Source organism: Lottia gigantea (assembly GCF_000327385.1).
Source record: "Lottia gigantea unplaced genomic scaffold LOTGIsca_64, whole genome shotgun sequence".
NCBI classification, from domain to species: Eukaryota; Metazoa; Mollusca; class Gastropoda; family Lottiidae; genus Lottia; species Lottia gigantea.
In genome coordinates, this window is record NW_008710179.1 from 763,471 (window position 1) to 785,806 (window position 22,336).

The following is a 22,336-nucleotide window of genomic DNA, read 5'->3' on the forward strand; positions in this document are numbered from 1 at the left end:
GTAACCGTAAGAATGACCCAAGGGAAATAACTCCAAGTAAGATGTTAGAATGAGGTGCGAATATTATTTTCAAAAGGAACTGATCAAGCTCATGATAAGATTTCATCTATACAACACCCAAGGGGCATATGAAACTACGTATTGTTCTTACATGGAAATAACACAAGTGTGATTTGAAGGTTTTGTTGAAATATTTAGCCTTTTTCAAAATTCGTGTGTGTTATTTCCATGTAAGAACCATGCGTAGTTTCGTAGACCCTAAACTGTTGGAGATGATTAGTGTAAAAAACTTTTCTTCATTCTGGAGATTTTACTTTTTAAATCAAAAAAAAAAAAAAAAAAGAAAAGAAAAAAAGATAGTTTTTAGAACTGGACATGTTCTGTCTAGATAAGAAAATAATTTTTTTTTAATACGTGTGTTTTCTTTTTAATCTGAATTAGAAACTTAAATACGTTACATTGTATCTTCCCTGGAAAACATCAACATGAATCATTAAACAATGAAGGTACTCATGAGTTGTTGTTGACGAAAAGTTTGTGAAATTAATCAAATGGACACTTTAAATCTGCCCCAAGAAATAATAAAATCCCAAATTCTTAGATATGATTTCTGCATTTCCTGCGATTAATTTAAGGCATCTATATCAGTTCAACGGAAAAGTACTTCTCTGTCTCGAGTTTTGAAAATAGTGAGCTCAGACGACAAAAGTTAAGACAGTTTTACTATCAATAGATCGTTCAGACGGATATAACAGTTAAAGGGATAGACCATTTTTTTTCAATGAGTTTTTGTGGTCTTGATCATGAAATACATAATTCTTCATGCCAACACGTAGACGAAGATACCCGTTACCTTTCACGAAAGTTTCAACGTGAAAAATCCAAGCATTAAGTTACAATCGATAAAATAATTCTTAAACGGTTACGTAAGTATTTCAATTGGACCAATTGGACCAATCAGCGTTAACTATAGGCCCACATAGTCATATTTCCGACCGGAGGACGTAATAGAAAATAAAAGTAGCGATGAACCTCGTTATTTTCATTTCTCATTTATTGTGATTTTGTGAATTTTGCTCGTTACTCCCAACACTGGGGTATCGCCAACAATTGGTGGAGTGGCTCTCCCAGGTTGCTCTATTCGATAGATAAGGGTTAGCCAAACTCAAACAAGATTCTAACAAAATATATCTTACAGCCCAGCAAATATTAACAATAAATAAAGAAAGAATAAACAACTCTCGAGCAGGGAACGACTCTCTTACCCCGAATCAATGAATCTGTCAATAAATATCTATATCGCTCCGAAGGGAGTCACTGTTCCATCCAAAGGTCCTATCCCAACGGCTGCTAAAAACGAACTCTCAAAAAAGGCGTGCATCGCCGTATATAAAGGGTCTAGGTCACATTACATATTCCTATCGCCACCTATCGTAAGAAAAAGGCAAACATGACTAGAAAATCTCGACTATAGGAAAGTTATACCAACTTGGAAAATGCATAACAGATAAAATGACATCCTACATCTTTTGCAAAAGGGAAACCCTAACGTATCAGCACAATGACATTATATAAAATGCAATATTAAATAATGAAATAGGCAAACTTACGATAAGTAGACGAAGTTAACAAATAACCAGGCGCTCAACCGGAATTTAAATATATAAACAATGCTAAAAAGGACGCATGCGCATTGATCTCCATCGCCTTCTCAGATTGTTGACTAGAAAAATAGCGGGAGATGGTTAACAGCTTTGTGCACGCACAGAAAATACTATATCCGGTTTAATGTCAGCCAGGAGCGTTCAGACGGCAAAACTAAGCCAGCTTTACTTTTCAAGTCAGGTGTTAACCTCTGAATTAGTAGGTGCAAGTGAAGGCAGCTTAAGTTTGGACCGGTCGCGTTCAGACGCCAAAAAAAACAAAACATGGCTTGAAGAACGGTTGATAGTTAAGCTGCCTCAGCTTTTGCCGTCTGAACGCACTTAACGTGTACAATAACGTGTTTTCCCTTTCTTAGACTGTGTCCTGAGCAATATACCACTGTTTTGATACGTGTTTGTGTCTTGTGCTGTTAACATTATGTGCGCTACAGAGCAACCTCATTGTTGGAATGATCAACGCAATATAAATAGATTAATTATTATTCTTATTATTATTCATAACCCATTGAGTTAAACTAAGGACTTGAATAACATTTCATATGTTTTAATTTCTATGATGATAAATATCGCTGTTTTATTGGTTACCTCCCTTGAACATTGAAATGATTACAAGACGTGTAGGGCTATTGACCATTTGGCGGCTTTATCTTACTCGGTATTGACTTGTGTTTGAGTTGTTTCTTCTTTGTTGAGACTCTTTACTTCCGGCATTTCACATTTATTTGTCTTGTGATAGTAATTTTGCGACTTCATTAATTGATGAATACAAGAGTCACTTGATCATGTGACAATTTGGACAAAGGGAGCAGATTGACTCAGTGGAGGACAACAACTGTTGAGGCTGAATCCACATTGCGGCAACTCTGTAGATGCTTCATAGTCGCAAGGCCGTCATGGAGCTTCTAAGGGGGTTAACCCAGGAAAATGTTTGAAAAATTGAATTGATTTGGTGCATTCTGAACAATTTTGAGACAAACACGTATAAAAATCATATTTTTAAATAATCGTCTCCAATATCTGAGGCCCCTATCAACTTTTAACTGGTAGGCCGAAGTAAAAAGAAATTGGTTCATGTATTCTCTTGATATCCTGACACCAGGTAATGCCATGTGGGTACAGAGATACACCGTAACATGTCCTGGTGTCATCCATGTCCGCCCGTCCGCCCGACCGTCCGTGAACACCCACTTGAGATTCAGAGCTTATCCTGGCGACACCCATGTGCACCCGTTTGCCTGACTGTCCGTATACACCTACTTGGGATACAGAGCGTATGTTGGCGTTACCCATATCCGTCCGTCCACAAGTATTTGTATACATACTATATATTTTAGCTTGTAAACACAATAAATTGTATATATTTTTCGACGAATTTTGACAAAACTATATTAATTGTTAATGACGCGACAGTTCTAAACGAAAAGTATGAATAAGGCTGAAAAATTTATGCTGATGATGATTGCTTTCTGTCAAATGTCCAAATTTAAACAAGGCAGCCATTCAAAGTTTGTTAGTTTGCCTGGCAAATCTTTCAGAAGTTACGAATGTGTTGAGTTCTATACTGACCTAAGCAAACTATGCATTATAAGTATTTTTCACTTCTGTGTCCTTTTATACACTTCAGATGTATTAAATAAGCGTGGCTACAGATGTAATATTAGCGCCCAATAGCTTTTCAGTATGAATAACGGATTCAAAATGACAGGAGATACTATTAATACGGGCGATAAAATAAATATAAAATCGAATGACTTGGAGGTTATCTGGCCTTCACGTTAGACGTCCTTCATTTTTCATATAATCACCTGATTTGACACTTTAACCGCAGTCAATACTTAAAATACATGGTTATAAGTTGAACCATTCATATCAGGTAGGCTAATAATTTTTTCTTTTCAATTTTTCTTATGAATTTTATTGGCATGTTGAAAGTAAAACACAAATACCAAGAAATGCTCATGAAGTTGGAATTTTAATAAGAGTAAGTTTTAAAATAAAGGTAGGTTTATAGTTTAACACACATCGTTCAAGCGTTTCATATACCAACTTGATAAAGATTATCATACTGAAAACCTGTTGTGTCTTAAAATTATTATTCTTTTTTGTTATTTGTTATCTATCTTTTTTTTATTAACTTTTTGTCATTTTCACACAAAACTTCATTTGACTTTCTTACATAGCCTACTAGGATCTCGATTTCATTTAACGCTTACCATGCGTAATTTAATTTTGATACTATACTCCTCATAATTCCCTGACTAAACTTAAAATATATTCATTAAGCTTCGTACCACTCAGAACAACCAATCGCCCATTCTGCAACAACAACCAATAGCCTTATTCACCAACAACAACCAACAACAATCAATAGCTCTATTCACCAACAATAGCCAATGGGCCCCATTCACCAACAACAACCATTAGCTCTATTCACCAACAACAAATAATCGCCCCAGTCAACAACAACAACCAATAGCCCTATTCAGCAACAACAACCAACAACCCCATTCACCAACAACAACCAACAACCCCATTCACCAACAACAACCAATTGCCCCATTCACCAACAAAAACCAATAGCTCTATTCACCAACAGAAACCAATAGCCCTATTCACCAACCACAACTGACAACAACCAATAGCTCTATTCACCAACAACAACCAATGGCCCCATTCACCCACAACAATCAATAGCTCTATTCACCAACAATAACTCTATTCACCAACAACAACCAATTCACAAACAACAACTAATAGCCCTATTCACCAACAACAACCGACAACAACCAATAGTTCCATTCACCAACAACAATTAATGGCCCCATTCACCAACAACAACCAATAGCCCTATTCACCAACAACAACCGACAACAACCAATAGCTCTATTCACCAACAACAAACAATAGCTCTATTCACAACAACAATCTATAGCCCCATTCACCAACAACAACCAATAGCCCTATTCACCTATAACAACCGACAACAAGCAATAGCTCTATTCACCAACAACAACCAATGGCCCCATTCACCCACAACAATCAATAGCTCTATTCACTAACAATAACTACTAGCACTATTCACCAACAATAACCAATAGCCCTATTCACCAACAACAACTAATAGCTCTATTCACCAACAACAACTTATGGCCCACTCACCACCAAGAACCTATGGTGACGCAGGAGTTGACCAATCACCCTCCGTCTACCTTAGGACCAAATTTTACCAGACCATAACTGAAACCCAGACAAAAGTTACACTGTATCCATGCCATCCAAAGAACGGGAGACTTATCAGCAGATCCCAACATAAAGTAGAGTCAACATATTGTTTAAGCAGATCCGGTAACGAGCCCACAGTTCTCGGAGTCCAAGCTCATCACGATCATCTCCTCCACTCACCAGATAAGGTCCGTATGCTTTTGTTTCATCGGATGTTAGACCAGTACACGATATCCAGACTACTACCACCAGTCTCCAAACCATTTCTCAATCAAATCAAAATGGAATCCTCCTGCCGTCGAACCACAACATAATTGCCACGATTATTGCAGATACCATTCATATCCAGGGTACTCAAATCAAACACATCAAGTCAACCCTCGTATCTAGAAGAATTCAAACCAGTTTATTTAGTTGTTTTCAGAAACATGCCAGTATTCAATTGTATTTGATAAACCAGCTTCAAACATCAACAACTAATTAATGTGCATAAGAATACAGCGAGGCATCCTATAGGACAAAATTTAGTTTACTTGAGACATACAATTCTCACAAAACTTAAATATTCAATTTTAGACAGTGAACAATAATGGTGGCAAAGATACATATCTTTTGGTTGAGTTTCTTTGCGTATGGACTCATAGAAAGATAAACTGCAGTATCCCTTTATTAGGCCAAGTTAAAAAAAAATGTATTTTGTGACACAGAATTTTTCGTGTTTCAGAATTTTGACATTTCCTTGAGAAGAAACATAAATTATTTATCGTGAGCTAAAATTTACAAGGGTTGGCGGAAAAGTTACAGACCTTAGCGGGATATATCAATCGGATTGAAAGAAATTCACCAACATGTACAATTACAAATAAATAAACCATAAAATATGAACCTAAACTGTATTGTTATTATTGTCTATGTACCAGTTCATCTTGTGAACCTACCTTACCTTGCAGCACCGTTGGTAAAATTATGCACACCTTTAAGGGACCTATTTTGAGAAATAGTTTGTTAGGCTTGGAGCTTTTTAGCCAACCCTCGTATTATAAGTTTACTGACATAATTTATGTTATATTGACAGATTATGCAAATTTTGTTACAGCTGGAAATTTAAACGTTGAATGGCCTTGACCTCTGACATGACATGTAATAATATCGTTTGCTCGTCAGCTTATACTTGTTCAATGCATATAACCGGTCATTGATATACATTTTATATCTCTACATGTTATGTGTAGTAATTAAGGGTGTATCAGGGACAATTGGAATTTGGGAAGCTATTTCACATCATTATTAAATACTGACGCCATAAACTAGACAGTTCTTTCTGTATTCACAGGAACTACAGAATTGGATAGGTAATCATTATGGTGCGAATAGGTTTATTACGTGAAATCGCTACTTAACATTGTTGGTATTTGATAACAGAGTGTTATGATATGGTTTATTCTAAGGTCAAGTGTTTTATTTTCAATACAGAAGGTGTAAAAAAAACCAACAAGGATTATATCGTACATGTTATTATACCCTGTGTCCAAACATAGAGTATACACTATCCCTGGGGGTACCATTGAACAGTAATTTGTTTTACAACAGAGGTAAACAGCCATTGTTTAAAATTATTACAAGGATCCTGTGTAGCAACCAGTCTATGGTCAAAGCTCTATGAATTAACCTGGCTTTGACTATCAGAACGTTTACCGTTATGAAGGCAAATAAATTACTTTTGAAATGACAACCAAATTTGAAAAGTGTCCTTTATCCAATTATATTAATTCGATCTACCCAGACCTAACTTGACTCCAGTTAACTAAGACTGCTTCGTCAAGTCTTTTTTTTACAATAAGGTATAAACTAATGAGATGGAAAAATATTTCGGAGAATTTTTTGTATTGTGAAATAATAGTTGAAATAACATTTCCTAACAAGAAACCTGAAAAGTGAAATTTCAATTAGCAGTAAAGTTGAGAGTTATCATGAATAAGCTATATTAGTCTAAGTTTTAAAGTACAATTCAGATGCTTTTGAAATTACTATTGTCCAAAATAACAATGTTTCATCATTTTTTATAGGCAGGTTTTCTAGATGTTTTAATGATTTTGACACTTCAGTAACTCGTCTACTATAATACTCAATATAATTTTATTATGTATTTAAAGGGATAGATGCGCCATTCGTTCGACCAATCATACCATAGTCTCAGAAATGGACAATTTTTGCCTCAGTTAATCAGCAATAGTGTTCAGAGCTCAGCTTCGCAATTTGGGCCTTCAAATGCATGTGTGTCCACAGTTATCCGCTTTTGAATGATAATATGACGACTCGCCTTTTTAACTATCATATATATAAATGCATATAAAGAAATAGAACGTTTCATAATAATACTGGAAATTTTCAGTGAATCCAACTATTTTATGCCAGTGATTTGCGCTCTGGTAATTACATACTTTTACAAATCTTATGACTTAGCTCTTGAAAGACTAGTTATTATAGTAATCGTCATAATTATTGGTCATAATAATGATAGTAATAATTACTTCAAGGACGGAAAAGTACATATTAATTTATTGGCGATCATATATATATATATATATAATACAGCCTGGTTAGCACAGAGTTCAAAGGACTATGTATGGATTTATGTTCCTGCGAGTTTGAACGAGTCCAACATTCAGCTATATAGCAAATGTAGAACTAAAAAGTCTTATGCATGATCTGCACGTGGTAAGTTGAGCTTAACAGACCATTCTGTGGAAAATATATTGGACCCAAAAGTGACCAAAAGAGACGTGGTGCGAGGTCAGGTATGCGGGATATGATACAGAAGACACGATACGGACACGTTTGATGTGTTCGTTTTACTGAATGGAGAATCAGCGCCACACGCAGCATCAGCCACAAGTAAGCTACCTCGTCTTTTCTCCGGTATACGGGGCGGTATGCTGTTGGATTGTCAATACAGTAGTCTACCACACAGCAAAACGGGCCGTGTATTCTGTTTTCGGACCTGCATTTCTTTTTTCTTCTGTATCGATAACCTAGCACCGCACACCGCACCGAATATCGTACCTCATCTATTCGCACCTTAAGACATGTGCGTTTCTATTTTAGTTGAGCTCTATAAGAATTAAACGATAATACCGACTAAATGGTGTCAAAGTACTAGTTACACATGTAATACTAGCAGGTATGTACTATTTATAATAAGGAAAATCAATTGATATTAGGGTCTTATTACACTACACTACACTAGCAGCTTACAGAGCTCAAATTCAGCTACCCATGGAGTCTTTCAGACTGAAAATCAAATCAAATCTGTATGATGAACTAATGACATTGCAATATGATAAAATATAGAAATGACAATAATAAAAAGAAAATTGAATTCAGTCAAATCACACTAATAGATAGTATTATAAACAATTAACCTTGGGCGTGATTACCTGTTAGATGGATATACACTGTATCCCTTCAGATAAAAGTTTGAAAGAATGTATATGTGCCATGAGCTTAGCTATATCAGTTTTCTTCAAATGATTTTTCCTGTCTTCTTCAATTTATTGGCTAACTGAGCGGAGAACGTCGATATAGTGAATTCGTAACTTGTTATAGTTCCCATATTGGTCAAGATATAGACGATACTGAACTCCAGAGTAAAATTAGCACACAATAACGGGCTTTAAACAGTTTTTCATGGAAAATTTGAATTTGTGGAAATAGCCTATAAAGTTATTGATATTATCATATTATAAAGAACGAGACCTGATAACCCCGTGTGAATCGAGTAAGATTCTATCTGCGATCATAGACACTTGACAAGTCAGAATAAAATTAGATGAACTATTCTGATGAAGATTATGTACATATTTTCAAGACCGAAATCAACCACTGAAAATGGCGTAGTAGCCTCTTTAATAATATGGACACAATTCTATTTATCAACAAGCATGCGAAGACAAAAGTTAATATTTTAGATATTTTGTATATTTGATTCTTGTAAAGTTCAGTTTTAAACATTATTACAATAATCAATAGTTCATCTAATTATATACTTGCTAATTGCTGCCATTTGTTTCCTTTGTTACAACCTAATGACCTTGACAGCGAACGTGACCTGACCCTTATCCCAGATTATACAGAGTTCTTAATTAGCAGGAATCATTTCCATCTGATAATAAATTAAACACGTGATGTCGCTCTTTAGATTCCCAAACAATGGAAACTCTTTGTACCAAACAAATAACACTAAAATGCTGATGGGTATGTTAAATCAACAAGACAAAGGCTTGTCATATGGGCAAAATATTCTAGGAACACTGTGGGAAACCTTATCGTAAATTATTTCTGTTGTACATCGATATAAAAAATTAATTATGATCAATAATAAAAATGAAAATGAATAATAACAATATTCTTATCAAACATTATTTTTTTATTGAACAATATTCAAATCAATAATTAAATAAAGAATATTGTTTTCATAAAAGAAATAAGCATTCAAACCAAACGACTTTCGCCCTTGTTTATTCATATAAATAACACAACGTTGAATTCGATTCAGTTGCCAAAATGCACTCAATATTAATAAAAAAAATACATCTTAAATCACATTTCATTTCACTACTGTAATAACGGCAGCTAGATCTGTACCCTGACACTTTTCAATGCTTTTAACATGACACAATCTATGCTTTGTCATAATACTTAACCATTCTTGAACAATTTCTATGCTTTGTATCACGACACTATGTTACTTTGTACATGACACTTTTATGTACTAGACGTTTTATCTTTGTACTATGACACTTTTCTATGTTTGTGCTATGGCACTTTTTATGCTTTTTCATTCACACATTTCTATGTCTTTTCTATCGTGTATTATTTTTGTAGGCGATAGATACAACATGGCTATAAAAACATACTATACACATATTCATTATTAATTAAATATTGAATATTCCAAATAAGTGGCCCTTTTATTCAATATAACCAACGGGCTGTGTGGTAGCAATGACCATCAATAAATAATTTAAGTAAATGGCTTACCCTACAAAATATACAGGCATTGAAAATGGTGTAGAACCTTTTATAATTCACTGACCATTGAAAATTAAGATTCTGTTTTCAAAACAACCTCTGTCCATTTAAGATAAACGGGCGAGGCCCTTTAATAATTCATAGTAATGAAATCAGATGGTTAATAAAAATCAATAACAGAGTATAGACAGTGTTAGATCATTGAGACAGTCAACCTTCCCAAGTCAGCATGTTTCTATTGTATGGTTTAAATGAGGACTAACCTGGATAAGGGTGAGTTACAAAAGGAAACATTCTATATTATTCCGTCTGCATTTTCTATGCACGAATTGTATATTACATTAATATATTAAACCTAATGCATCTGCTACTCGCAAAGGCATTGATTTATGAATGACATTGAAACATTCCCCTCGAGACAACCTTGACTAGATTTTAACATGATGACCTTGAGATTATCAGAGACTTACAAAATTTAGGAAGGAATTTATATCCTATCTCATTGAAGAGTAATATGACATTGTTTACAATTTAAGTTTTATGTTTCGAATCAAGTATACACAATGATATATCATATTATAATTTATAAGAAATTTGAGTCGACAACTACATGTACTATGTAATAAATGCACTAAATAAACAATATTAAATATATGAACTCACTCATATAGTGATGACGAGTTGACAAACCCAGCCGCAGATCGGCACCAGGTGTTCTAGAAGAGTGAGCATGCCGCATGTCTCACTTTAACGACACCTGCCACAATACTGTATTGTCATAATGGGACTCGAATTTGATAACGCGTTTGATCTTAAAATCCCCTCAGATAAATTGGACTGAATACAAATAAAGTGTGACTGATTTTGTGACAGAATTCAAAGTACATTCAATATATAAAAGTATCAATACAATAATCTTTTTAATGTATTTACACGCGAACCGAAAACCTCGTATGTTGTACTTTAGGTTATTCAAACAGTAAAACTGCAAAATCATTGGTTAAACAATTTAGGAAGAATCTCAGTTTGTCCTAGATAAGATATTCAATTTTAGTATTATTTAAACGGTATTTTGTTTGAAATGAACTAATGTTATCACGACGTCTGCATTCTTGGTGGATTGGCCGAGTAAATATGGTGACAGGGTTGTCAACTTGGTAGTGGGCTGACTGATAACATGTATGTTGTATTTTATCACCATCACCTAACCATCCAACCAGTACAAAATTACACGGATGTGGGTAATGCTCATTGTAATAAATATGATATTAGTATTCTGAATGACCGCGTTGATAGGTTGACAGTCAATGAATGACAGCGTATATAGATAGGTTTACAGTCATAGAATATAAGAAGTCTTATTGGGTTAACAATCATAGAATATTAGCAGTGATGATGGGTTGATAGTGATTGGACATTGGCCGTATTAATAGGTTGTCAGTCATAGACTACAGCATTGATAGCTTGACAGTCATAGAATATTAGCAGTGTTGATAAGTTGACAGTCCTAGAAAATTGGAAGTGTTGATAGGTTGACAGTCCTAGAAAATTAGAAGTATTGGTAGGTTGACAGTGAATGAATATTTCATGTGTTAATAGGTTGACAGTCCTAGAATATTAGCAGTGTTGATAGGTTGACAGTCATAGACAATTAGCAGTGTTGATAGGTTGACAATCATAGAATATTAGCAGTGTTGATAGGTTGACAGTCATAGAATATTTGCAGTGATGATAGGTTGACAGTGTTATAGAATATTAGCAGTGATGATAGGTTGACAGTGTTATAGAATATTAGCAGTGATGATAGGTTGACAGTCATAGAATATTAGCAGTGATGATAGGTTGACAGTGTTATAGAATGTTAGCAGTGATGATAGGTTGACAGTGTTATAGAATATTAGCAGTGATGATATGTTGACAGTGTTATAGAATATTAGCAGTGATGATAGGTTGACAGTGTTATAGAATATTAGCAGTGATGATAGGTTGACAGTGAATGAATATTTCCTGTGTTAATAGGTTGACAGTCATAGAATATTAGCAGTGTTGATAAGTTGACAGTCATAGAATATTAGCAGTGTTGATAAGTTGACAGTCATAGAATTATTAGCAGTGTTGATAAGTTGACAGTCCTAGAAAATTGGAAGTGTTGATAGGTTGACAGTCCTAGAAAATTAGAAGTATTGGTAGGTTGACAGTGAATGAATATTTCCGTGTTAATAGGTTGACAGTCATAGAATATTAGCAGTGTTGATAGGTTGACAGTCATAGAATATTAGCAGTGATGATAGGTTGACAGTGTTATAGAATATTAGCAGTGATGATAGGTTGACAGTGTTATAGAATATTAGCAGTGATGATAGGTTGACAGTGTTATAGAATATTAGCAGTGATGATAGGTTGACCATCATAGAATGTTAGCAGTCTTGATAGGTTGACAATCCTAGAAAATTGGAAGTGTTAGTAGGTTGGCAATCCTAGAAAATAAGAAGTATTGATAGGTTGTCAGTACTAGAAAATTAGAAGTATTGATAGGTTGGCAATCCTAGAAAATTGGAAGTGTTGACAGTCGTAGAATTATTAGCAGTGTTGATAAGTTGACAGTCTTAGAAAATTGGAAGTGTTGATAGGTTGACAGTCCTAGAAAATTAGAAGTATTGGTAGGTTGACAGTGAATGAATATTTCCTGTGTTAATAAGTTGGCAGTCCTAGAATATTAGCAGTGTTGATAGGTTGACAGTGTTATAGAACATTAGCAGTGATGATAGGTTGACAGTGTTATAGAATATTAGCAGTGATGATAGGTTGACAGTCATAGAATATTAGCAGTGTTGATAGGTTGACAGTCATAGAAAATTTGCAGTGTTGATAGGTTGACAGTCATAGAAAATTAGCAGTGTTGATAGGTTGACAGTCATAGAAAATTAGCAGTGTTGATAGGTTGACAGTCATAGAAAATAAGCAGTGTTGATAGGTTGACAGTCATAGAAAATTAGCAGTGTTGATAGGTTGACAGTCCTAGAATATTAGCAGTGTTGATAGGTTGACAGTCATAGAATATTAGCAGTGTTGATAGGTTGACAGTCATAGAATATTAGCAGTGTTGATAGGTTGGCAGTCATAGAATATTAGCAGTGATGATAGGTTGACAGTGTTATAGAATATTTTCTGTGTTGATAGGTTGACAGTCCTAGAATATTAGCAGTGATGATAGGTTGACAGTGTTATAGAATATTTTCTGTGTTGATAGGTTGACAGTCGAAGAATATTAGCATTGTTGATAGGTTGACAGTGTTATAGAATATTTTCTGTGTTGATAGGTTGACAGTCGAAGAATATTAGCAGTGATGATAGGTTGACAGTGTTATAGAATATTTTCTGTGTTGATAGGTTGACAGTCGAAGAATATTAGCAGTGATGATAGGTTGACAGTGTTATAGAATATGTTCTGTGTTGATAGGTTGACAGTCGAAGAATATTAGCATTGTTGATAGGTTGACAGTGTTATAGAATATTTTCTGTGTTGATAGGTTGACAGTCGAAGAATATTAGCATTGTTGATAGGTTGACAGTGTTATAGAATATTTTCTGTGTTGATAGGTTGACAGTCGAAGAATATTAGCATTGTTGATAGGTTGACCGTGTTATAGAATATTTTCTGTGTTGATAGGTTGACAGTCGAAGAATATTAGCATTGTTGATAGGTTGACAGTGTTATAGAATATTTTCTGTGTTGATAGGTTGACAGTCGAAGAATATTAGCATTGTTGATATGTTGACAGTGTTATAGAATATTTTCTGTGTTGATAGGTTGACAGTCGAAGAATATTAGCAGTGATGATAGGTTGACAGTGTTATAGAATATTAGCAGTATTGATAGGTTGACAGTCGAAGAATATTAGCAGTGATGATAGGTTGACAGTGTTATAGAATATTTTCTGTGTTGATAGGTTGACAGTCGAAGAATATTAGCAGTGTTGATATGTAACGTGTATCAGTGTCGATTAATTAAAATTAAAAGTTTGTTCTGATCTTTCGACTATTTGTATATATATAGATTGTCAGCATGTTACTAATTTGAGTCTTTGATGTTAGATAATTGACAAAGAAGTCAAATATATGAAAAATAAATGATTATTCAAAAAGAATCACAAAGTCACAGATGGTGCCATTGTCATCAAATTATTATTGTCATATTATCTATTTATCGAACCAGTTGTCGTGTATTTATGCTTTATGTGTGAATTTTTACATCAAATTATCTAAAATGTGAAGTAAAAAAAGGCGAGTGTCATGAAGATTATAGTTCGAAATATTTAGTCAATTTAGACCCTTAATTGGTTCTTATTATAGAAAACTATCATAGTATCATACATATTTCTCCTTAGAGCATTAATCATCCATTTAATGATGTTAGGTCGTGGCTTGAGACTGAAAACGACATATGAAGAGAAATCAGAAATTCTTTTTTTCCTGTCGGTATTAGGCACCTAGTTGTAGATGGAGAAAAATTTATTTTCTGATGTCTTGGGTTGATGCCTGGAAGTAGTCGCTTATATCAACTTCATGAAAAATTTGTATTGAATATTTTGTGATTCTGCCATGTTCATGTACCTGTTGTTGATTGTAGTTGAACTTTTTTCAATCTTGCAGAATGCTTTTTAACATAAATGTAATATCAAGCTAGTTCTTTTAGCACATTAAAAGTTCTAATACATTTGCAGATAATCCAGTTGATGCTCGGTTTGGAGATCTGAACATGACATTTACCCATAAAACCGACCCGCCTTCCATGAAAAAACATATGCCACATGATAATTTGTCCGAGCTGTTACAGACAATTGGCACTACACGTGTCGGTAAACCCAAAGAAAAGAATTGAATAACAATATATTTTAGTGTTAAAATGATTGTAGAGGTTTTCTAAATAATTTTATGTGTACTGGGGCACTGATAGCATCAATTTGCACCAATCCAATTTTCAATTAGACGTCTGTGGTTCCTGGAATTCCACTAAAATTGTTTGGTGACGTCACTTATCGTCAAGGGTCCCATCGACAAGAGGTTTTTCCATGTCAGCCCCTCCAGATGTGAAGATTGTCGATAGTGACCTTTGTAGAGAAAGCATTTTTGTGTAACCGGTAACAGGCATAACACCGGTCAGAAGTTTACCAAGAATTGTTTGTATTAAGACAAAATGAATTGTTTACGAGGCACAGAATAATAGATTATCAAACTTATTTTATTTCAATCTTTAATCTTGTTAGTGTTACTATGTACTATGGTATAAATATAAATGTGTTATCCAGTTCTCTTGGCGATGTTTGGACAAACGATTACTTGTGTTTATTTTGGTTAAGTTTCAGGTTAGATTCAATCAGTAACTGTAATACAACTGGCTTAATAGATCTGTGATATTACATGTTGGCACGACCTTGGCAAAGTCATACCTGTATATCAAATATATTAAACTTCTTTTATTAAAGGGACTGCCCCGCTTCTATTTGGTTTCTTTTGACTGCTAATTGATAACGTAGAGAATAATAAAAATAATAAAATAAACAAACTTAACATTATTCTGTTTACTGAATAGAAAATGAATGGCATATTTTATGCATGGAAAACTTGAAGTATAAATGAAACAGGATTTCATATTTGCTCTAGTGCAAACCTCGTGAAAATCATTGCATCTTTATAGATAGACTAAATATTATTTTCTTTTCAAGGGTTCAAGGGTTTCAAAATAAATATTCATCTCCTGGCTTGCTGTAAAAAAAGAAAAAGCAAACAACAAAAACAGATCGGCGAAATTGATAACATTTAATTAGATTGATTAACATTCTCCCTTGTAGATAGTGGCAATATTATGACGTCATCAGTAATATCTGCATGGGAAAATGATAAGGGATCTGCATAGTATGATTTATTGATTGTTACAAACCGTACGACGGATTCAGTGCAGAAAAGAGACAGGAGATATCGCAAAAGTTTTATCAACTTATTTAGAAAATATTTAGGTTTGAATAAATATTTATTTGCGTGTCATCATATATAGCTATAGTTCGAATATCGTTTATCAATCTGGCGGGCCATCCGTCAAAACATTATATGAGGCCAAATGCATAGTCTTTGTGTTTTGGACTATACATTATAATATCATTTGACATATATTATACTATAATTCTGTATTCCCAGTAAATGAAGAAAAATGAGAAAATGATTTGCTGTGTGATATAATAGAATACACACGTGTGTCTATTAATTTATTTTTTGGCCCTGGATATATCAGTACATGTTGAATTGTATAGATTACTTGTTATCTTCAACAGAGTAGTACATGGAGCATGATATAGGTAAGTTGAAATACTCGGGAATTCATTGAGTTGAATTGAATAACGTATCATTGAAAATTGAAATATTATATGACGTCCCGTTGCGGTGTAGGCTACGGTGTGGAATTATCGATACAGTAGAAAATAGAAGAAGCAAATACACGTGGTATGGGTTCGACCACGATGTCACTTTTGTATCGGTAATTCTGCACCGTACATGTGCAAATAGATGGGAATCAGTGGCCGATGCTGTATACCGTAGAGTAGAAAATTGAAGTTGCAAATTCACGAGAGACAGGCCCTGGCTCGTCTCTTCTTCTATTGTATACCGTCTCGATTATTCCGTATCTTGGGTGTATGGGTGCATAGTAAAATCAGAAGATAAGTAAGAATTAAAACTCTATTTCATTTTATTCGGAATATAATTTGAAGTAGATCTTTGATAATGACCGAATTTTATTTATAATAACTAACAATAAAATACAAAAATTAAAATCGATGATTTTTTTTATTACCCACTGTTTATAGAGAGCTGACAAATACAGATACAGAGAATTGAGCTTTGTATTCTGGACTTAATGTATAATAGTTTTCATCGATTTGCTCTCAATTTTTAACAATTTATTATAGCTATGTAAATTCATTTCTATATTAAAGTTGTATATTCCCAAGTTTCGTCAAGTGAAAAAACGTTTTGTCCACAGTAAATTAGGAATTCTTGATCATAGTTAGCCTGATTTGGATGGAATAAAATGTCACCTGGGATTTAACTCCGACTCATTTCATGTTAGGCTTTAATAATGATGGATGTGTCATTTTTTTTTATAAATGTACAGAATACACAATCGTGTGTTCGTTTATCTCTTCGTTTTATTGTTTTATTTTGTATAAAGATAATGATATTTCACGTTTGACTAATTTCTAAATTGTTTGATTTTATCAATTGAATTTGATGTTTTGAATTAGATAGGTTTATCACATTGACTTTATACGACTCTAACTTATTATTTATTAAATTTCAAAAGATAATTTGATGATATGAGTTTTTTAATGAGTTTTTAACTGTTTACGTTGATTATTATTTTGTCCTGTTGTGACAAGCCGTGATGCTTATAACAAAGGCGGTGTATATATATATATATATTTCGATACAGTGTTATTTATTTCACTGATTATGTTATGCATATTTATTACAAATAAAAGTCCTCGTCTGCATGTTCATAATGTTTACTGTCTGGGGTAAAGGTTAACCGCTTCGGGACCACCTTAAAGTTGACTGATTGATTGGGGTGCGCAGAATTTGGTGGAGAATTCCGAATATTTCTTATTTTCTGACTATTTGCTGACATCCAATCTTACTTGTTGTTTTTCTAGTTTTTTGTTGTTGCCCCTGGTTCTTATTTCTTTTGAGTTAATAGATGATAAGTCTCATATGTGGTACCTTGCCAAGCGCCTTCTGGAAGTCCAAGTATATTGCATCTATGGGTACGGCAGAATCTATATTTTCTGTAGGGTAGTCCAGTACTTAGAAAAGTAATCAAGGGAAAGAACTCCAATAATGGTGATTAAATCATCGTGCAATCTTCCACCTTTTGATTTCATCAATTTAAAAAATGTTGACTCTCTGAGTTTAACATAAATTTATGGAAATAACATTGGGCCGGTTTTAATGTCGGTAGGCTATCTAAATTCTGGTGATTTGAATATGCCATCTGTCCTCAGTATTCCAGTCCGCGCAGCTTTGAATAGAAACAGAAAGGCCATTGTAAGCTAAATATGAGATCCTCGAAAACTTATTTTGATCATAACTGTTAGTGAAAAGTGTGAGCGAATTATATTTCGCCCTGTCATTGACTCTGTCTACCAGAAGAGATGTTGGTGGATTTGGCTTATTACTAACAGAAACTTCATTTATCTTTTCAGAAAATTCAGGATGGATGAAAGGAGTACAAAAGAAGAAACTAAAAGTTTGAATGAAACGAAAGAAGAAAAGAAACCCACACATTTAGATGGTGGATATGGCTGGGTTGTCGTTGCTGGTACAAGTTTTTCCAAATAATAATAATTCTTAATTTCTTTTCTTTTTATTCGACCACTCCAGTTAGAGTCTATATAAGATTCATCTGTCACCAGTCAATCAAATATTTCTCAAGCGTTCGAATTGTAAGACTCGAATATAATGTGTGTTCCGAAGAGCATAAGACCTGTTTTTCAAGTCCATTGAAACTGAACATTGGTTGTTCTGAATTTGACCAGTGTAATTCGAATGGTTAAAGGAGAGGTCATTAGGTGAGAGGAAAGATTATTCATACGAAGAATGCGAATTCATACGTAAGACCTTAACTGGAGTGGCTTAGTAAAAATAAAAGCTAACAAAAAAAACCCCAGAAAGTTTGATGTAATATTAGTTATAAATATCATTAAATATACATGTACGTGTAGTAGTTTTGTTAGATGCGATTCAACGTTTTTCATTAAATTACGTCTGTAAACCATCTTCATTCTATTGCCAATAACCACCAACTGAGCGTTACCAGAGAAAAACACATTTTCTGTACGAATTCTAACTTTTTTTTATTTCTATTTCCAGCGTGTTTTGTGGTACACATACTACAGATAGGGTATTTAAGAGCATTTGGTTTACTCTTTGTTAAATTCTTGGCAGAGTTTAAAGCACCAGCCTCCTATACATCAACAATTATGGGAATTCAGTCTGCTATTTTCAGCCTGACATGTAAATACTTACATTTTGATAAACTGAGTTTATTTGCCTGTCGATACTGGAAGGGAAGGGATATTTCTACCATAGCAATATCAGTGTTCCCAGCAAATTATACACGCTGGCCTTTCAATAGTACTGATAATATATAATTAACAACAGATTAACCGGGTCGACATTATATCTTCTGATTTCCAAAAACGCCCCTCCCCCCTCGCCTCATAAGTGATACCGGTCGACATCTTACCGCTCGATGTGCTACATTAAATACCCTTTGGCACTTAGAAAAATACAGTTAGGAAGACCATAGCATCGTCCGTCTTCGTGTTTTGTTTTTAGCATATAAGACACAAAACTGCAATTCATTTTATTGCCAAAGGACGTCTTAGAACCAAACATTCAATTTTATGATGCATATTTTTCTATTACAGCTCTGTTGGTGTTGAGTATATTAATTGACTATTGGTCAATACGAGGCTATGCTGTACTGGGATCTATATTAACATCATCAGGGGTGGCAATTAGTTATTTTGCCGAGAATATCGAGTTCCTTATCTTCTCACAAAGTGTTCTTATAGGCAGGTTTACTGATTTGTAGGTTTTTATTTATTGTCATACTTCTTTAACTGAAAAGTTGTCAATACTTGCAGACATATACTTGACGGCGAGCTAATTAGCCGATGAAAAACAATGAATTTATACAGAACAGCTTGGGGCTATAATTCCAATAGACTTATTGCGATAATAATTATCCGAATGCCACTGAAAATTTATGACCAGCTACTCATAGAATGTGAGCAATATTCACATAAGTATCTCAGACCTGTTGTCCATATCAGTTAGCAACTCACAATCTTATTGTAAATGAAAAAGGGATTCTCTTGGACCAATGTTCTGTTCGCAAATCTTAAGTTAAGGGATACACATTACCCAAGTCATGGTGTGTCCGACTGGGGTTATATGCTGAAATTGTATCTCCTTGCAGTCTCATTAATCTATCCAACTAATAGTCTGTGATATGAATTAGCTGGAAGCGGAACTTGTCATCTACCAACTAGCAATATATGTGTTGTCTTAGGATGCTTCAGCAATTGTCTTACAATTCACTTACAATTTCAGGTCTTGGAAACGCCTTCACATATGGTCCTGGTATTGTCTTAATCGGGCGATATTTTAAAAAGCGATTGGCATTAGCAAATTCCCTAGCTAATGCAGGTGCAAGTGCCGGTGCTGTGATAATACCAATTATTATTCCGCTGTTTATGGACGAGTTTGGTTTAAGAGGAGGTCTTCTTAACCTTGGTGGCGTCATGGCTCAAGTCATAATATGTACCGCTCTGTACAGAGATCCAGGTAAACATCCAGAGGACGAAAGTGCAGAGGTGCACGTGGAAGATTTTAAAAGTTTGGAATCATTTTATAGTTTACCTGAACAAGTTATATCAAAAGATAAGGTGGTAGATGCCACCCCTGTTTCACCCCACTCCGATAAGGACAATATTTATCACTTTACTACCGATAGAAATATATTCCGAGAACGGACATTATCCAATCGATCTTATCAGTCAGATCTGGTTAAACCATTAAACTCTCCGCCCATGAAACATAATACATTCCTTATTGAACAGTCTGATGATAATGGACATTTACGAAGAAAAACGCACCTTTCAGAGAGTCACAGTATTGTGGACACCTTATCGCGATCCAGAATGTTATTGTACGCCAGTAATCCAAACCTTGTTTATGCATCGATTGTTGATCTGAAAGCAACTGTCGAACCGTGTACCTCAGAAGAAACCGAGAAAGAAAGAGATAACAGCAAACTTTTATCTAAACTCAAAAACATTCTGGACTTGAGTTTGTTTAAGAATCCAGTATTTTGGGTTGTGGCCGGGTTTACACCTACGTGTATGTGTGGATCAGCGCTTGCGGCAGCATTTATCCCCGCTTTGGGAGTGGAGTTGGGTTTGGAGGATAGCCAAACTTCGTTATTATTAACTATCAGTGGTGCTCTAGACATCGTAAGTAGGATTGTTCCCGGTGTTTTAGCTGAATTGAATGTAATGAGAACTCCTCATATGGTTGCCATATCCACGTTTACTTTGGGTGTAATTTTCCAATTTGTAAGATTCTTTGATACGTATGCCTTAATGATAGTTTTAGCGTGCTTGTACGGAATACTTGGTGGTGTCTATTTCTCTCTACTGGCTGTGGTAATTATCGAACTGATGGGATTTGAGAGTTTTACGAAAGTATTTGGGTTTGTTCAGGTTTTCCATGGTGCCTCTGCAGCTATATGCTACCCCGTCTTGGGTAAGTATTCACTTCGCGGTTTAGTTACCGATTATTGAAATCCCTCACTGGTAAAGTAATTATCATTTGAAGATAATATAATTTGGGAAATTGAGATGAAATTAAATGGTCAACTTACGTCACCTTTTTCTCAATCCTATTTTTCTACATTTGCTCTTGGACCAGCGCTACTTTTCGTAGCTGAAACTGGTGTAGGTTTGTAGGTGGTTGTATTAGATATATGCCAGTGTGGTTCCGCATTGCGAGGATGCGACTGAAATAATCTGTGCTACCAAAATTTCACTACGTAGTATTTCAAAGCCTATCCGCCAAGCCACACACAGAACAAAAACTGGTTGAAACTTATATTTTGTCAATAATTTATGTATTTTCAGGTGGTTTACGAGATGTTACAGGAACCTATGTTACTTGTTTTCACTTTTTGGGTGCCTGCGCTATTGTTGGCTCTATCATATTAGCATTAGAACCTTTAGCTAGAAAGAAGCAGGCATCTAAACAGCGTAATGGAAAAACACAGTATGATATAGTGCCTTCCAATGATAAAACCAAATCCAACAAAGAGAGTGTGTAGAGGTTGTAGTCGTTTAAAATCTAATCAAAGATACAGTTTTCTAGTGGCGTGTGGTGGTTTCACGCTGCATTTGAGTGTAGTCTTTCACAGTAAAATACAGATGATATATTATGTTGGTACAGATGAAAAGATTGAGAGAGCGGTTTTTTTTAAACAACGAATATTGCGGAATATGCTTAGAGGTATAATGTTAACATTTTTTGCCACATTTTGTTGAAAATTGTGATAGAACATATAATTTAACTGCAGATTGTAGACCATCTGCATTGTGCTAGAACAATATTTATATTTCATACACAAGAAATTCTGGCATCGGTACCGAAATCCGAGAAAGCTGTGCTTACAACTCGCAGTGTGGCAGATTTACATATCGAAGAAAGATTTGTTTACAGTTTTTTTGTTGATTTATGATGTGAAATGCTACTCTTAATGTATTCTACACATTCGTCCGTCATCTCGAAGTCGGGGATTTCCTTCTTTCAAA

The 22,336-nt window shown here is 34.6% G+C and overlaps 1 protein-coding gene across 1 annotated transcript; it reads left to right on the forward strand.

Moving 5' to 3' along the window:
- Positions 1-15,191: 15,191 nt before the first annotated feature.
- LOTGIDRAFT_167211 (hypothetical protein) lies at positions 15,192-21,852 on the forward strand (the record flags this gene model as incomplete). Its single annotated transcript, XM_009064680.1, has 7 exons — positions 15,192-15,283; positions 18,173-18,288; positions 18,840-18,983; positions 19,400-19,534; positions 20,088-21,281; positions 21,354-21,476; positions 21,656-21,852. 7 exons carry the CDS (start codon positions 15,192-15,194, stop codon positions 21,850-21,852), a joined length of 2,001 nt encoding a protein of 666 aa, XP_009062928.1.
- Between the last annotated feature and the right edge of the window lie 484 nt (positions 21,853-22,336).